This window comes from Sinohyriopsis cumingii, chromosome 12, assembly GCF_028554795.1.
Source record: "Sinohyriopsis cumingii isolate HCF-2022 chromosome 12, ASM2855479v2, whole genome shotgun sequence".
Taxonomy (NCBI): domain Eukaryota; kingdom Metazoa; phylum Mollusca; class Bivalvia; order Unionida; family Unionidae; genus Sinohyriopsis; species Sinohyriopsis cumingii.
The window spans coordinates 11961889-11980203 of record NC_142972.1 but is presented as its reverse complement, the minus strand read 5'-3'; the positions used below and the strand labels follow the sequence as shown (position 1 = coordinate 11980203).

At 39.1% G+C, this 18315-nt stretch overlaps 1 protein-coding gene across 4 annotated transcripts in view; it reads right to left on the bottom strand.

Annotated features, from left to right (window-relative positions):
- The window catches only part of LOC149786011 (E3 ubiquitin-protein ligase rnf213-alpha-like), a 353460-nt gene that overhangs the window by 308961 nt on the left and 26184 nt on the right, over positions 1–18315 (bottom strand). For all 4 annotated transcript variants that reach the window (XM_089976308.1, XM_089976310.1, XM_089976309.1 and 1 more), the window contains exons 8-9: positions 16429–16691; positions 12100–12330 (exon numbers count right to left, since the gene is read on the bottom strand). In XM_089976308.1, the coding sequence (XP_089832434.1) occupies positions 12100–12330; positions 16429–16691 (494 nt within the window). The remainder of the gene's footprint in view (positions 1–12099; positions 12331–16428; positions 16692–18315) is intronic.

Sequence of the window (18315 nt, the reverse complement as noted above, 5' to 3'; positions counted from 1 at the left end):
CTTGTGGTAAGAAGGACTACATAGTTCCCAATATATTTAACAAGTTACCACTGTGTTTTAAATTGCACTTTATCATAAACTATCTTTGCAGGTAGAATAACAGAATCTAGACTGTGATATCAATCATAAACTATCTTTGAGGTAGAATAACAGAATCTAGACCGTGATATCAATTTTGAGGATTACTTTTATCTAAAGACCCTGTGCGTACAATCATAGACAAATGTTTTATAAACAAAACAGAACACCAAGCAACACAAACAGCTATAAAGTAATGAAAGAGACAGCTGATTTTAAAACCCAAATTTGAATGGAACCTACTTACACCACTTGATGTATAAATAAGCAAGAACATACTGAGGATGGGGGGGGGGGCGCAGAATTAATTACAATTATGTAATACTTACCTGCTGCTACTGCACTGCTATGCTCTTCCATGATACAAAGTCCCCAGTTCAAGATAAATATTCCCTGCTCTAATTCATAATTGACAATTAGTAAATGGAGCACCAGAAAAGAAAAGAACAGAATCCCTGCCTGATTCCATAGTCAAACCCAATACATGGAATATCTTGCTCTATAGCAGTGAACCAAGACTTCAGGACATCAGAGTGGGGTTTGTAAAGGGCATCTTTGCAAACATAAAGATAAGAATTACACAAAAAAAGTTGGTCTCAACCCCTCCCCCCCCAAAAAACACTACATTAGCAGTAATACATGACAAGCTGTAGTGTTGTTGTTGTTGTTGTTGTGGGGTTTAACGCCATTTTTCAGCACGATAGGCTATACATGGCGGCCAGTATTAATGGTGGAGGAAGAACCCGGAAAACCCCGGAAAGAACCACCGACCCACGACAAGCTGTAGTGTATATCATTGCTAAATTAACAGTTAGATGGGAGGCTGATGATCCCAAAAACATAAACAGGTAAAAGAAAAATGTACTTACCCTGTAGAAATGTTCCCTACTGTAAGGTGGTTTGGCCTGATTATGTACTGTCATGAAATGATCCAACAAAGAGTAAATGCCACTGCTCAGGCACACCAAAGATCAAAAGTGAAATTGAGAAATGGTAAAATGAGACTGCCAGAACCTGGTTCTAATGACATCATCCAAAGATGAATAATTAAAGTAGGCTAAGATTCCGTGATAACCTTAACCTCAAGGGCTCAAAAGATCCTCTTGGTGAGTGACTGATAAGCCATCTTCATAGTGAGGAAAATCCACCTGGAAAGGGTAACTGCTGAAACATCATCGGAACCCTTGTGAGGAAGAAAGAGATGATTCTGACCCTTCATTCTCCCTTACATGAGGCCAAATATACCTTAAAGCTCTAAATGAGAGAAGGAAAATCTCTTGATCATCCCCTGCATAAGATACATCTGAGACCAGGAATCTCAAAAGAGTCTTAGCTACTGAAGGTAGCCGATTCTTAAATTTAGCCAATAACCCAGGTTAACAACCAAACAAATTATCACTGAACTGAATTTCACTCATTCTCATCTTCAGTGCCAAAGACACCAGGAAGATTGTCTTAAAGGAGAGATTCTCAAAGGAATTTCACTAAAAGGTTCATGGGGACTAACATCCAAAAGGACAAATTAAAGGCTCCATCCTGCCATTAATTAGCAAGAAAGCAGTCTATGAAATTAAAAATAACTGCTGAGATATTAAAGACAAGGATCCAATCAAAAAGCAAAAACTCCAAAACACTCTTGCCTCAAGAGAAAAAGACGAAAATCTGCAATGTGGTTGATCAACATGTTCTTACTTCATCAATAAAAGAAGATACTCCTCCTGGCATTGCAAACAATGGAAGACTCCTAGCCTGGACAATACAGTTGGCAACCATGCTAAAAAAATATGTCTTGGCAGATAAATAGTATCATATCAGCCAAGCATGAAGATAAAGAATCTGTGAATAATTGTGTGGAAGTCACCAGTGCCCTGGCTTGGTAAACAATATGAGGAATTATTCTGAAAGGTGAAAAGGTATAAACCAACAGACAATCACACTTGAGTTGAGAAGTGTCCATTGTCAAGGCCCTATACTATTATCTGAAATTGGGGAGACAATAAGAGAGAGCTTATTGCTCAGTCTCATTGTAAAGAAGTCCACTACTGACTTCCACCATTTCAAGAAGTGCTTTTGCCACCAACTTGATGGAACATGATTCCCTAAGGACCATACTGACCTATCTAAACAGACTGGCCACCAGGCTATTTCTTGTAACCAGCATGTGGCGGACACCATTTGTGGTCTACTCTGAGAATATCCATCAGATGAGCTTCCAGACTTCTACGTAAAGAGAAGGAGCATAAGCACCTCTCTGACATCTGAGGAATGCTGTAAGTAAAGTTCCTTGATGTAATCATAATGCAACAAAGACTTGAGGTTGATGCACCCTGCAGAGCTTTAAGCACTGCCCTTCATTTATAGGTTATTGATATGAATGGTCAATTCTTGCTGAGACCACAGTCCCCGAAGAACTACCCACTTCTGCCTCCAGGTAAGTACCCTATTCCAAATATCATGCATCTCTGTGCAGAAAGGACTGGAGTTCCAGTGTGTGAATCATGTCAGACAGAAACTGGTCTTTATCTAGCCCCCCACTCATGTGGTGACAAATACTGGATTCCAGGGAGATTAAGCTGAAAGCTGGTCATTGTTTGGTCACCAGTTTGTTAGCCAGGAACTGGAGAAGATGCAAAGCAAATATCTTTAGGGGAACTAATTCTGAAGCTACTTTCAGAATTTCCAGGAAACAGCAGTAAAGCCAAGCCAACAATGAAGTCTTAGCCAAAAATCCCACGATAAGGGACAGAATCTAACTAATCCTGTCAAGGGGAAGTGAATTATGTCCTAATTGATGAGTAAATTTATCCCCATGTAAACATTGTCATGTGAAAAAAAAGACCCAACTACTCCAGGTTGGGGATTAGATCCATATGAGTTACTGTCAACCATCAGAGGAACAGATCCTTCATAAGAGTATCTCTGTGGACATTGTACATCAAACCAGTCATTAAAATACTTAAGGATGGGGACTCCTTAATACCTCAAGTGAGCCAGCATTACCTCTATCACCGTGGTAAAGGATTTAAGGAGGCCAAATGGATGAGCCTGAAATTGATATACCTCATGGGAAGAAGAAGAAGAAGAAAAAAACCCAGGTATTTCCTGAGGGGTAAGAAGATGAGGATATAATGGTATGTATCCTGCAGATCTAAGAAGACCACCCAGTCATTGGGACTTAATGGTATTCCTGATTGAGATGAGAGTCTCCATCTTGAAATGTTCTTCCTGGTGAAATCTGTTTAAGGCAGAAAGATACTGAGTCAAGACTTTCCACACTATTTAACACCAAATATATATGGCAATAGAAAACAGGACTGGTTATTTGCCACTGTTTCTACTGTGCCCTTCCAAAGAAGGGTGTCAAACTTTTTTTATTGGACAGGCCCCACACATCATCTGTGATCTTAATCATGCATCTGTAAAGATGATTAGTGAGGTACCTACTTGGATATCAAAAAGAGGAAGATGGAGCAACTCCCTAGGAAAGGGGCAAGTATCCAAATACTTCTTCCCTCAACCTTTGCTGTGATCTGGCAAAACTCTGATACTCTCCAAAAGTGGCATCTCTAAGAAGGTAGATAATCTCCACAGAGAGAGCTATGGACATAGAAAGTGCATGCCTTGATGCTTTGGCCATATGGAGGGATGAGTAAAACAACCATAGAGATAACATCATATTTTGTTGAGGTCTACAGTAAAATGATAACATCAGATTTTCTAGAGGTTTACTGTACAATGCTGAATGCACTGTAACAAGAGTTTAAAATTAGTAACACAATGCACAGTGACACATTGCAGTGGCAAGAATGTAATGGACAGGCATTATTGCCCTTTAATATACAAAGTTTCATCTTTTTAGAAGGGCTGAATTCAGGAGGAAGCAAGCTTATTTTCCTAATGTTAATGTGATTGGGGAACATATCTGAAGAACATAATTACAGTCAAATCCACTTATCTCGACCTCAGTTACCTCAAGAACCTGTGTATGTTGAGTATTTTGATCACAGAGTAAGAGTTTTGAAACCCGATTATGCTGATGATACTGTAAGTCATGAGAACTGGTACAAATGGATATTTCGCACACACTAAGGAGTCGATCAGGCCCGAAATAATAATATAAGATATATTGTATTTATTAAAGGAAAAGATAAATATCTTGCACGGTTACAACCACCATAGCCAATATTACAACAGTCAGGTAAAAAATCCAGAAAAGGTCTCGCCACTGTCAGTATAAAAACAGAAAATCTAACCCCTCTGTTGCCCGATAATCTTTGTCCCAATATTGTTCTTGAAGACGTGGACAGATAAAAATTCTGATTGGTGGAAGTCAAGCTGGCAAAAATTCCCCAGAAATCATTAATGAAGCAGCTGTTATTTGTCAGAGATTATTTACAGGCTGTATCTTCTTGGCATCTGTCCGTCTACGGGAGACAATGGCGTAGCTCCAAAGTAAACTTTTGCTTATCCTTCTTTTTAGCTCTCTTTTCAGCTTGTTTTATTCTTCTCTCTTCCTCTGCATTTTGAACTCCCTGCCTGACAGCTAGACGCCAGCTGGAACGGTTGTTTGCACAGCTCTCCCAGGTGTTGACATTGATGTTTGCCGTCTTCATATCCTTCTTGCAAACATCTTTGTAGCGCAGATGTGGTCATCCAGTTGGTCATGTACCTTCTGCTAACTCCCCATATAACAGGTCCTTGGGAATGCGACCGGGGTCCATTCTCCTGACATGGCCAAGCCAGCGAAGACGCCTCTCGCTGTGTATGGAGAACATTCTGTTCATGTTGGCACGTTCTAGAACCTCTGTGTTAAGGTATTTTGTCCTGCCACTGGATGTGCAGAATGCGCCGCAGACATCTCAGGTGGAAGCTGTTGAGTTTCCTCTCGTGTCTTGCATAGGTGGTCCATGTTTCGCTGCTGTAGAGAAGTGAGCTGAGCATGCAGGTTTGGTAGACATGCAGTTTGGTCTTCTCTGTGAGGTTGGGGTTGTTCCAGACCCTCTGGTTAAGTCTGGCCATCACTGCTGCTGCCTTGGCAATCCTGCGATTCACCTCAGAATCAATGGAGAGTGAGCTGGAGATGTTAGAACCGAGGTATGTGAAGTTCTCAACAACTTCCAAATTGTACCCATCGAAGGAGACAGAGGGAGGGGAGTCTGTGTCCTGTGCCATGACATTCGTTTTCTTCAAACTGATGGTCAGTCCAAATTCCTTACATGCATGGGAGAGGTGGCATACCAGCTGCTGAAGTCCATCTTCCATGTGTGATGTCAAGGCTGCATCGTCGGCAAAGAGCAATTCATGGATGAGTACCTCTGTGACTTTAGTCTTAGCACGGAGACGGGCGATGTTGAACAGCTTGCCGTCAGCCCTGGTATGGATGTACACTCCCTCACTGCAGTCCTTGAATGCGTACTGGAGAAGCATGGAGAAGAAGATGGCAAAGAGCATCGGCGCAAGGACACAGCCTTGTTTGACTCCGCTGATGACTGGGAATGCTTCAGATGTTGTGCCATTGAAGCACACTGTGCTGTGCATGTTCTCGTGGAACGACATAATGACAGCAAGCAGGCGTGGGGGGCAGCCGATCTTCTGCAGGAGTCTGAAGAGTCCACTCCGACTAACCATGTCAAATGCTTTCGTCAGGTCTATGAAGGCAATGTAGAGGGGCATCTACTGCTCGCGACACTTCTGCAGCTGACGTAGTGAGAAGATCATGTCTACAGTTGACCTGCCGGCTCGAAATCCATACTGGGACTCTGGGTAGATGTGGCAGGCTAGCAAGCGCGCCAAGGCAACACGGGCGAAAGCTTTTCCGACAATGCTGAGGAGGGAGATGCCCCAATAGTTGTTGCAGTCGCTATGGTCTCCTTTGTTTTTGTACAAAGTGACGATGTTGGCGTCACGCATGTCCTATGGAATGTATCCCTGTTCCCAGCAAATGCAGAGGAGTGTGTGTAGGGGCAGAAGCAGTGCTGGTTTTCTGCTCTTGAGGACTTCAGGCAGAATGCCGTCGCTTCCAGGAGCCTTCCCACAGGCAAGGCAATCGATGGCTTTTCCGAGCTCTTCCAGGGTGGGCTGTGTGTCTAGCTCCTCCATGACAGGCAGGTCTGGAATGGCGTCCAGGGCAGTTCCAGTGACATTGTTTTGGGTTGCATATAGCTTGAGATAGTACGCAACCCATCGCTGCAGTTGTTTCCCCTGGTCTGTGATGACTTTGCCCGTCTTGGACTTGAGAGGGGCAGTCTTGTAGCTGGGGGGGCCTGTCGCCTTTTTGATACCCTCATACATTCCTCTTGTATCCCCGGTGTCAGCAACTGTCTGTATACTGTTGCAAAGGTTCAGCCAGTAGGTGTTGGCACATCGGCGGGTGGTCTTCTGGGCATTATTCCTTACAATCCTGAGGGCTTGTAGTGTTCTGGGGCTAGGTGCAGCCTTGTATGCCAGGAGGGCTTTCCTCTTTGCCTCAGTCACAGGCTCCATCTCCTCCCAGTTTGCCTCATACCAGTCGACATTCTTTCGCTCCCTCTTCCCGTAAGCTGTGATGGCTGAATTGTACACAGAGTTATGGATATGGGACCACTTGGAGTCAATGGTGTCATCAGGTGTCACTTTGGTGAGGGCTTCCTTCAGTTTGCTGATGAACTGCTGTGTTTTCTCTGGGTTGCTTGCACAGCAGGTGTTGATGCATGGGTGACCCTTCTTCTTGGCGTGGTGCAGCTTCTTGGGTAATATTCACACCTTGCTGGCCACGAGGGAATGGTCCATGTCACAATCGGCACTATGGTAGCTGCGGGTAAGGAGGACACTGGCCAGTTCTGCACGCCTGGTGATGACGAGGTCTAGCTGGTGCCAGTGGCGTGAGCATGGGTGTCTCCACGACACCTGGTGGATCTCCTTGCATTTGAAGAAACTGATGGTCACACATAGGCTGTGGGAGCAGCACATCTCGTTGATCTTGCCCCTTCCGTAAAAGCCGAGACAGGTGGACCAGGCCTCATGGTCAGCTCCCACTCTAGCATTAAAGTCTCCTAGTAAAAGTAAAGGCTTTCATTGTTGGGGATACTGGATATTGCCTGATCCAGAGCCTCATAAAACTTGCCTTTCTCCTCGTAGGTGGAGCAGAGGGTTGGGGCGTACACGCTGAAGATGTTGACCGGGCCAAAGGATGTTGACAGCCGGAGGGCAAGTATTCTCTCAGTACCTGATGATGGAGGTTCAATGAAGGCGATTAGCGTGTTCTTGACGGCAAAGCCTACACCATGCTACCTAGGTTAATCCAAGGGCTTCCCCTGCCAAAAGAATGTGTAATTGGCTTCCCTGATGGTGCCGCTGTTGGCCAGTCGGGTCTCCTGGAGGCAGGCAATGTCGATGTTCAGTCGGGAGAGTTCTCTGTCAATAACAGCAGTCTTCCGTGCATCGTCGATCTGCTGTAGGTCAGCGGTCAATCCAGGACACATAGTCCTGATGTCCCAGGTTGCAGAACGAAGAGTTGGAGTCTTCTTATTTCTTCTTTTAGTCTTTCCTAGTGCAGAATTTTGTGGCCCACTTGTCGAGATGGTTCTCTAAGCTCCACGCACCCAGTGAAGCAGGCAGGCCATGGCGAGCAGCACCTTACTGACTGGGGGCTGCCCAGCTTGAGGCGGGCGGTAGCTATCCAGTGAGACCTGGTGATCTCTCCCACTGTCAGAAGTAACCCCTGGCGCCAAGCTCTATGCCAATCGAGCTTTGACTTAGAACCGGTAAAGTGCTACTTCTCGTGTTGTGCCAACGCCGTACAATGACGCTGGAGTGTCCTCTCCAGTGGAGCTATGAAGCCTGGGCAGGGTGGTATGGAGAATCAGCTGTTGCCCATGCAGCAGATCCCCCCCTCCACGCAGCTGGTGTGCCCAAGGGAACAACAAATGCCGATACAGCTTGGCACCAATGGCGTTGCAGGAGTTGCTGGAATGACGTTGAAGTCAATGTCATACCGCCTTAGGGACTCCATCTCCGGATTTTCTGTCGGGGTTTACTCCCTTAGCCTTTCCCATGAGTGGGTATAGCCACAAGGCAGCAGAGGTTTGGAATCGGAGTTTTCCTTCTCCTAGATCAGCTACCATCCAAGGTTTACAAGTCCCATCTACCCGAAGCAACTGGTTTTAAGGCGCCAGTGGGCCGCCTTCACCCCTTCTAGTGTTAGTAGAAAACATGGTCTGCTGGGCTTCAAATCTAAGCCACTTGCGAAAGCCATAGCTGGATTTTAGTTGACAGAGGCAGTAAGAGACACAAGCCGTATGGGGCATTTTGGAGGATTGGGGTGCTTGTCTCCCACTCCCACCCCGGGCAATGTCAACCTTAGACCATTACAGACTGTATCATGAACATTAATATTTATTGGTCCCTCATTCATGAAATAGTTGATGATTACTGCAGTGATTAACAGTATGCACTTAGATCAGTGACAAAAAAATAAGATGATCATACGTAATGCTCAACATGGACCTGTAATGGTCAGGGTGATAAAAAAGTGATTACCAACCCATAAAGTTACCTACAGAGAAGGACTAGGCGATATTGTTCAGGGTCTATTTAGAAGGATAGCCCTGAAAGCAATACCTATTGCAAAGCAACTGGGAATGAAAGCTATTAACATTGTTCATAATATACATATTGGAGCTGTTGGTGACGTTGCCAGTAAAGCATTCTCAGCAATCAGGGATAGACTGGCACAATTAATACGCAGATTGCCACCAATAAAACAGCAGCCAATACTGAAGTTATGCCAGCAGGTGTCAGTAAAATAATAAATCAAGCTGCAAATAAACAGTTGAAAGAATTAGCTGGTGAAAAGGCTTGGAATATAACTACAAGTCTGGTAGCAGGAGAAAATATTTAAACATGTATCTGATCCAGCATTTGATATGGACACACCAGCTCTTAAGGATGAATTGGTGCATGATTATCAGTATTATTCTTATGATTCACATGTACTTGACTCACATGGAAGAATCAAATTACAAGTTCAGGATACAAGTAAATATTTCTTGCCCAATGAAGCATTCAATGAGGACGAAGGTAGACTTTTGAAAGCAGATAATACAACATACAGAATTGGTGATCTAATTAATTTTGTTAATAACGGTGTCATGGCATTACTTAACAGTGCCACGTATAGCATATATATACTGAACCGTGTCTCGAAAATGTTGATGCTGCCATGATGATACTGGGTCTGGCAAGATGTTCCGATGATTTTTCGACATCAGCTCGTCCATCAATGATGTCTGCTAAGGATACCACTGATTAGCCCGAGAGCAATAACATAACATAGATAAATTTATTGTGGAGCTAGAAGACAGCTGGATAATCTTTGACTAATGTGACACCATTCAAGAATCACTTGGTCAGTTATAATTTCGCTACTAGCTCAAGTCAACACTAGCAAACAAAAATACTTTCAACAAAAAAGTACATTCCTACACGTACATGTACTTAAATTGGCCTAGATTTGGGTCAGTGTGAGAAAACTACTGCCTTGCTGATGCTACCAAAGGGATGAGGCTATTCACAGGGAAATAAAAACAACTTTAAATCGCTTAGAAAGTTACAGTGACTAAAGTGTCATAAAACTGCGTGACTTGCTACTTAATCTGATTTAAAAGACTTCCAACGTTTTCTTCTGCAACCTGGCATGACTGAATTATAATTTTTATTGTGCATTATAAGTGCCGTTTGTATTTAGAAATAAAACTTCCTATCTTTGGTGCTTCAGATGCATAATCATTGTTCTGCAGTAGATTTATCAACTAAACCCTGATTTTTTTTAAACCCCCGACATAACTGAGATAATCGGGTTTGACTGTACCAAAACGACATGAAAAAGGATATGTTTGGGAAAAAAAAGAAGCATAAAGATGGCAATGAAGTAGAACTTCATTGAGCATCCAGACAAACATTATAAACACAACAGTCCAAGGAAAAGAGAACATTCTTTATGTTGGATATGGCATGGCGAATCAGACTGGCATCTTGTTCTCTTCTTTTGTACTTCCAGTTATTATTTGGCAGAGGGACTATTTACTTTGGACAAATTAGCATCCCAGAAATGGGAAGCAATATGATAGTGGCACATATCTGTATTACTGCTATCAAAGTTGCTATTTATCCTTTTGTACTTTGGAAAGAAACAATAGGAACTAAAAATTGAATTTGAATATTTTAAATATGTATATCTCTATGCACAAGTCATATTGGGATATTTGTGTATATTTCTTTTAAAGTTTGCCTAAACTCCCATGTTCTTTTGATGAAATACACCACTGCTTGCAGGACAGTGAAACAGATTGGACATATAAAAAATGTCTTTAATACAGAAGCTGAGTCACTAATATTCATTAATATTCATTAGCCAAATGCAAATCTGGGTCAGAAGAAAGCATTTTGTAGAAATTTCTTACAGTGCTGTTCATCCTGTGTTATGAACATGACTGTTTCAAGGTTTCTCAATATTTTGCATTTTATCCATTTCTGTTTGCACATCAACTGTTAAAAGGTCTTTATGCTAGGATGTTTTCTGTCAAAGTTTATCAAATTTTTTAATTCCTTTGATAAGCGATCAGCATCATTTGTGAAAATTTGAAATGCCTTTAGGTTAGGATACAATGTCAGATCTGATCAAATTCTGCCAGGCAGTTTGTTGCAAGTAAGTTGTTAACAGGTTTTTCTACTATTAACAACATTTGCCATATTTAGTGTATCATTTGTACCAACTTTGAAGTCCTTTATGCTTTCCATCAAATCTGGTATAATTTGATTCAGCACTGATGTCACTGAGTATCAGCAGCCATATTTTAAGGTGAATTGGTATCTTTTGTACAAATCTGAATATCCTTCTTTGGTCAAATTCTGACGAGCAGAACCCATTATACAAGAATGATTTCTACTTAAATTTGTTCAAAAACTAAAAAGCAGTTTTTAAAGAAGTCATTTATAAATTTCCCTATCTTTAGTAATAGGGACCATATCTGATGGTCAATTGGCATCATTCTATAAATTTGAAAGCATTTCTGTCAGGATGATTTCTGTCAAATCAAGTCAATTTCTGTTAAGCATTTCTTGAGAAGTCATTTTAAAAAATTCCTATGTTTAGTAACAGAAGCCATATTTGATGGTCAATTAGCAACATTTGTATCAAATTAAAAGACTGCATAAGAATGCCTTCTGTCAAATTTGGTCAAATTGTGAATGCTGGCTTTTAAAAACCATTGATGGGGTTTTTCTACTGAAGTGATGGCAGACATTTTTTTATTGCAGAATGACATTTTTGATATAAATTTCATGCCATAGTGGTTTACAGTGATTTGGCTGAAATAGGTCAGGTGGTTTTTAAAAGAAGTTTAAAACAGCAAATGCTGACAAAGGTTGGCCAACACATGATATATGACATACATAAGACACAGAACTATTACCGGAATTTCATTGGCCTTATGACAGCTGAGCTAAGATGCTGTTGGCAATGATGCTCTATGTACAATTTTGTCCAATTATGCCAAGCAGGTTTTTCAAGTTGTTAAAATGTTTATCTATTTTTTGCAGCTGAAGTCTTATTTGATGGCACAAAGTCAGTACTTATTCGAAGCTGAAAGGCCTACATGTCAGGATGCTTTTGGTAAAATTTAGTTAAATTCTATTAAAGAGTTGAAAGTTAAAATGTTTAAAGGTTTTCTATTTTCAGTTACAGTGATCAAATTTAATGATGGATAGCCATCAACTGTATAAAGATAAAATGCATGTATGCATGATGGACACAGAGTCATAACTTAAGTTAGCCTTATCACTGGGTGGTCTAAATGCTGAGAAACCAGTATTACACACATGGTTTCAAAGAAAACTGGATAAATGTATACTTTTCTAAGTGCTGTTGCCTTAGTAGTGGGAGAGAATAAACATAATTATACTAGAAGAAAGCAAATGTTTAACAACAATTATGTAATTAAGCACAGAAAAACAACTGCAAAATAGCCTGACATTAAATCTTACACAATCCATGCTCTTGTACTCTCTTTGAATCTCTCCACTGCTCTTTTGATTGGCTGTATCCCCCACCAACTAGCATCATCAGCATCATGGTCAGCATTGTTAGTTGGTGGCTGGTGCAGACTCACATCCCCAGAGATTATGTGAAGAAGGGGAATACAGTAAAGCCATGCTTGATCTTTGTCTGTCATTGGGAAACTGTTGCAGAAGTTTATCAGAGCCATTTTCAGTTTCCTGAGGAAAGTGATTTAAAGATTACACTATACAGAAGCAAAATATGAAACAAAAGGAGCATGGAACCACAGAGCATGTAAACTAACCACAACACTCTCAATGTAACCAGAGGGTTAGACCTACAGACTGAGGAAAAGTAGTTAAACAACATGTCCCTACACCACTCATGGTGGACCATAAAACACACTTCAAATGATATGTTTGTTATAGAAATACGAAAAAATTGAGATCGAACTCTCATAAAAAAGTTAAATGTAAGAGACCAATATAAATTTGTATAATATATGTTATAATTAGCACATGTAAGGATGGATCTAACAGAACGAAATCAATCTGTGCTCAATTAAAACATACCTTTGGAAACTCCTGAAATAAGTTGCTTGATAAAAGAAATCTGTCCTGAACAAGAATAAATATTAAACTGACAAAATTTCTAACAAGCATTCAAATTAAACTTTAGAGACACACTGAAATGTGCTCATTTGTTCTGAAAGAAATTTTACTATGGAAATAATTATAATTATTAACACTCAAGTGAAAAATGCAGATATTTTGAATGGGTAATTGATCGTTTGGATAAATGATACAATAGGGAACAAATGCTTACGTTGGAGGATACTAACTGGACTGAAATGGCTAAAAAGGTTTGATTATTGGCGTGTAAAAATGTTTAGCTAATATAAATGTGAACAGACTGAAAACCAGTTAGGTATTACAATTAAAATAAAACACAACCATTGAGCAACATTTGACAATATTTTGAGCAAGTAAGAATTTGTCTGCAATTTTTGCAGAAAATTGCTGAGAAAACAACAAAAATGTGAAAGAAATTTAGCAGTGAGAAATTTCTGTGGGCTGAACAATCCATGTATCAATTATTTAAGGTAATATTATTTTATACGCTTTTGCTTATGTAAATTCAGAGCTGGAAATTTACACTAGTCCAGTCGATGATGGCTAATAAAAGGATTGGGGAAATAGCATAATTTTGCTTGTAGCTAGTCCATAAGACTAAAGAATGAGAAAAGAAAAACAAAAGTTAAAAGAAATATCAGAAACAAATGGATACAATCAAGTATGTCAAGTCATCACAAGAACCTGTAAAAATAATGATGTTCAAAACAAATTTGAACTCACATGGTAGAACATAACCAACCATGTACCTTTGTGTACAAAATATGATGGTCAAGCATTCTAGGCTAATAGCCAATACTTGGTTATATGAGAGCTGATTGGTTTTCTCACATTTTCATTTATAACTTTGATAATTAAATTATTTGTTACATTTTACAAAATTTGTAGCTTCTTTCTGTTACTTAGTTTAGGCCACTGAGTCATAACAGTTGGAAGATTTTGTAAAAGCAGGCTTTGTCAGAAAACAAATGTCATTACCCATATGAACAATGATGATGATGATGGTCTCCTTGTTACTGTACATGATGGTTTAAAATTAATCTGGTTTGGTGCACAGGATGCTGGTATCCTGATTATGTTCATCCAACAATTGAAGATATTGTTTGTTGAATTAATGGTTGCCAGGAAGCAACCACGGTTTCTGCTGCTGAAGGTGATGAGGAGAAATGATGACTTGGGAACACCTATTGTACCTTGTCTTAGAGTCAGCAAAGTTCTAGATAGCACAATGGACATTAAAATGTAGCTACAAGCTCAGAGTGATATACCAAATATTCTTTATGAGCATCTGTATGCCAATGAAAAACCCATCAACAAAAGTCTCAGATTAATTAAAAGCAGGTGAATACTAAGTCTATTTCAATGGATAGTAAAACTTGTTTACTATAAGTACATCTGATGTCATCAACATGTACATAAATGTTGGCATGGATATTTTGAAAACTAAATGAAGAATTTCGATATGTTTCTTAGTTATGACATAATAAAAATTAGTACCTGATGAAACATTATAAACAGTCTTTGCTGTATACAGATGGTCATATATTAAAATGATGATGATATAGGCTCCAAAATGGCTGCCTCAGTGGGTATCTTTGAGATTTTCTTACATCCAATGGATGCTTTAACATGGGTTTGTCACTAGTAAACATATTTTAAATATGCTTCATTAAATCAATAAGCATACCCTGAACAGCACATTATACACTCACCCCCTGTTTAATAGTCCTCTATAAGCACTAATATGGTATGGTTGATTGGAGATTATTTACCAACAGGTTTCAATGACTTTTACCTTTGGTCAAGTGTGTCTTCGTGTGTGTGTGTGTGATTTGGATTTTTAATGTAGCTTTAACAATTTTTCAGTCATATCAGTACGATGTCTGCAGTGTGGCAGTTTATAGTGATGTCTAGCACTGGGGCATCATGCCGCAGACATGTAGCATGATGTCCCACCCAGTCACATTATCCTGACGCCAGGCCGGCCAGTCCTAACACTAACCTCTTCATGCTGAGCGCCAAGCGAGGCAGCTGTTAGTACCATTTTTGTAAGTCTATTCTTATCTTTTGTCAAGGTATGTGGTCTGGAACAACTTAGTTGTGCAGAAACCATAATTTTTTTATCAGACTTACAATGAATGTGACTACTGACCATAAGAATATAGACTTCTTTCTTATACCAAGTGCAAGTCATGCATTCACAAAGTCTGGTCAAAGAACTTACTCTAGGACAAAAGCTATTCAGAAAAATCAATTATTCTTTTGAGTCCCATGACCTTGATGTTTGACCTTTTGACCCACAAATCAATGGGTCTCTTCCACACCTTCAGTATAAGCCCTCCACAAACACTGGTCAATGTACAAAGTCAGAACTAACGGTTTTATGCAAAAACCATTTTCTCCATTCAAAGAAATCTTGACCTTTGACATTCTGACTCTAAAATCAAAATAGGATACATTTAAACTCAGTATGCAAATTAATCTACAAACTCCAGTGAAGGTGCATAGTTGTTAACAAATTATGTGTGCAAGCCACTTTTCTTTTAGCCATTGACCTTGACATTTGACCTCTGAACCCAAAAATCAATGAGCTTCTTCTTTTCTCCAAAGGCAACCATCCACAAAGTCTGATCCTGGTCTGTGATGTAGAGCTGATGTTATTGAACAGAAACCATTTTACTTCTTTCTTTAAATCATATTAACCTTAACCATTGCCCTGTAACTAAAAGGTATATAGTCTTTTTTATCCCAAGTGGAAAGAAACATCCACAAAGTTTTGTTCTGGTATGTGAAGCAGAGGTAATGTTATTGTGCAGAAATCATATTTCATTCTTTCTGTCATAGTGGCCTTGACATTTGACCCTGGAATTGATAGGCTTATTTCTGATCCCAAATATAAGCCATTCATAAAGTATGGCAATTGTAGATGGCAGAGAACTAAAGGTATTATTGACTTTTGACCTTTTGAAAATAAAATCAACAGGGTTCTTATCTGGCCCTTGTACAAGTTATCCAAAAAGTCTGGTAACTAAAGATGTGGACAACTCACGTTAATCTGTGAAAATGAAATTAGAAACAAATATACTGATGGATGGCAAGCAGACTGACAGCATCAGAACGTGATACACTCCACTGCATGGCAGGCATATAAAGTATAGAAATTGTTGGTCTTTGTTTCAAATAAAATCAGGAGGTTTTTTCAAAATTATTTTGTAATCTTTGTCAAGGATCATTTTATAACTTGTTCTCAAGCCACAATACATGCAATTTTTGTACATGTTAACACATCTTACCAAACTAATGGGAAAACATGAAATAACTCACTTTTTTAAAATTGATTGATTAAATAAAAATTATCATGTGTGCATATTCTGACAGTTTCTGATAGGAGTTCAGTGACCTTCTGTCTATAAGATCAGACAGACAATGACAAACTGTACTGTGCTTATCTTGCAAGCATGTTAACTCAAAAATGCAAGAAAATACTTTTGTTTCCAAATTTTTATGTTAGAGTTTGCCAAGAATGTGAGTTTAATATTGAACAATTAAAACAGTAAAAGGAGAGAAGAAATATGCATATTGTGTGTTCTTAGCATTTTTTTCAGTCAATAACGCAACAGTTCCTTTGAAGGACTTTTGTTTTTAAAGGAATCTGAATATGGTAGAAGTGAATAGCAATTTTACTCTTTGTTCTTGGCAAAATAGTCTTCTGCAACTTCAATTTCATACAGCTTCCCTGTCTCATGATTAGGTCTGAGCAACAGAGATCTGGCTAGTAGGGAGTTGTGATGTGGGGACAATTGAAGCTTGTATCGTCCTATCACAGCCAAGACTAGAAGTGCAGTCTGGATCCGTCTCTCTGCCTCCTGCTGAGTCTCAGTGTACCCAATCAAGGGTGTCTCTGACTCGAGTGAATTAAAGACAGGCGACAATAGGACACTGGACATCTGAAAATACACAGTAATGATAATAAATAGATCTTGTCTTGTAATAATGTTAAACAGGCTAAGGACAAGAAGAAAGTTAATTTGTTATAAACAAATCAGGCCATTATCTAATCATCAAGATTATAGGGTACTTATATTCTTCTTGATTTCTGATGAAGTTAACATATCTTTGTAACCTCAAACATTAACAACATTTAGTTTATTACAAGATTTTTTAATTTTACAATTTATTATCACTTCTTTATCATCAACATGTAATACATGGAATTTATACAATAAAATTAAATAATAAAATTTTAACAACAAATATTAAAATGAATATAATGACTATCAAAATAATTCCACATAAAAAATGAACAGCAAATATTGTACTGACAATTTCACTCAAGTAATTTAAGAGCAAAGTTAATGTGGTAACAGACAGACAGGCAGACAGAGAGAAAATAATATCTGTCAATGACTGATGATTGCATGAAGTATGCCAAACATGACTGCAATCAACCACTGGTGATTATCACCTTTTGTCACATCATGTGATTCTGTGTGCACTCTGAGAGAGTTAACTGATCCTCCAAAACAAAAATCAAACTCAACCTATCTACCGGTATTTGTAACATAAATTATCAAATCTGGTTTCAATCTATGTCCTTCTCAAGTTAAGGAATGAAAAATGAAAAGCAAAGTTCTAGATCAAGCAGGAACCATGTCTTTGTTAATTCTATAGGATAATGGTGGAAATCATACTTGACTTAGGCCTCAATGTAAGCCTCATACTAAATAGAATTTAAATCCATTAAATCCGGCAAAAGATCTCGAGCACAAACAAAAAAAGAAACAGTGGCCATAAATCTGTTACAGTTTGCAGAAAACTGTGAAAACTGAACTTCATCTTGGTCATCTTAATGTAATTCCTTAAATTAAAATTCACTCTGATCAAACAGAACCTAAAATGTTCTTGAAAGTCCAACAGGGACTGCAACTTCATTAAATTTTTCCAGAAAAATGCTGAAAATCAAACTTGAACAAGGTATTCTTAACATAATACCTTATAGTAAGTTAAATTCAAATTGATTAAGTCCTTCGGAAGTTAATTATTGGAAATATATACCCACTCCAAAGAAGGCATAAAACTTTACATAAATAGTAAAGTAGATCAGCTGGAAGTAGACATGAAGCTGGACATGTCCTACACGAAACCTGCACCTGATTGTTTAGTAAATGGGTGTTTCACACATCAAGATGTATCCAAATATCTAGTAACATGACTCTGTGACCAACTGAATTTAAGAAACTGACAATATAAAAAATTTAACACTGAGATTAGTCTAGGTATTTAGATGGATGGGCTTACTGACACAGATAAGGATACCAAACTGATCGCTATGTCAAGCTTATGCATAGCGGGCTTGACAGAAATGGCCACAGCAGAAAAGCTGAGAGTGCAGTATCAGGACATTACACAAGCTGAGACGGAATGAATCTGGAGCTGACATTTCGTGAGTAGACAAGCTGAGACCAAATCAACATTGACCATTCTGAAGAGAGATTTAAAATAGTGAATATTAAGGAGAACAAAGTTTTATAATTTCTTATTTGGTACTGGTAATATTAAAACTGTTTGACA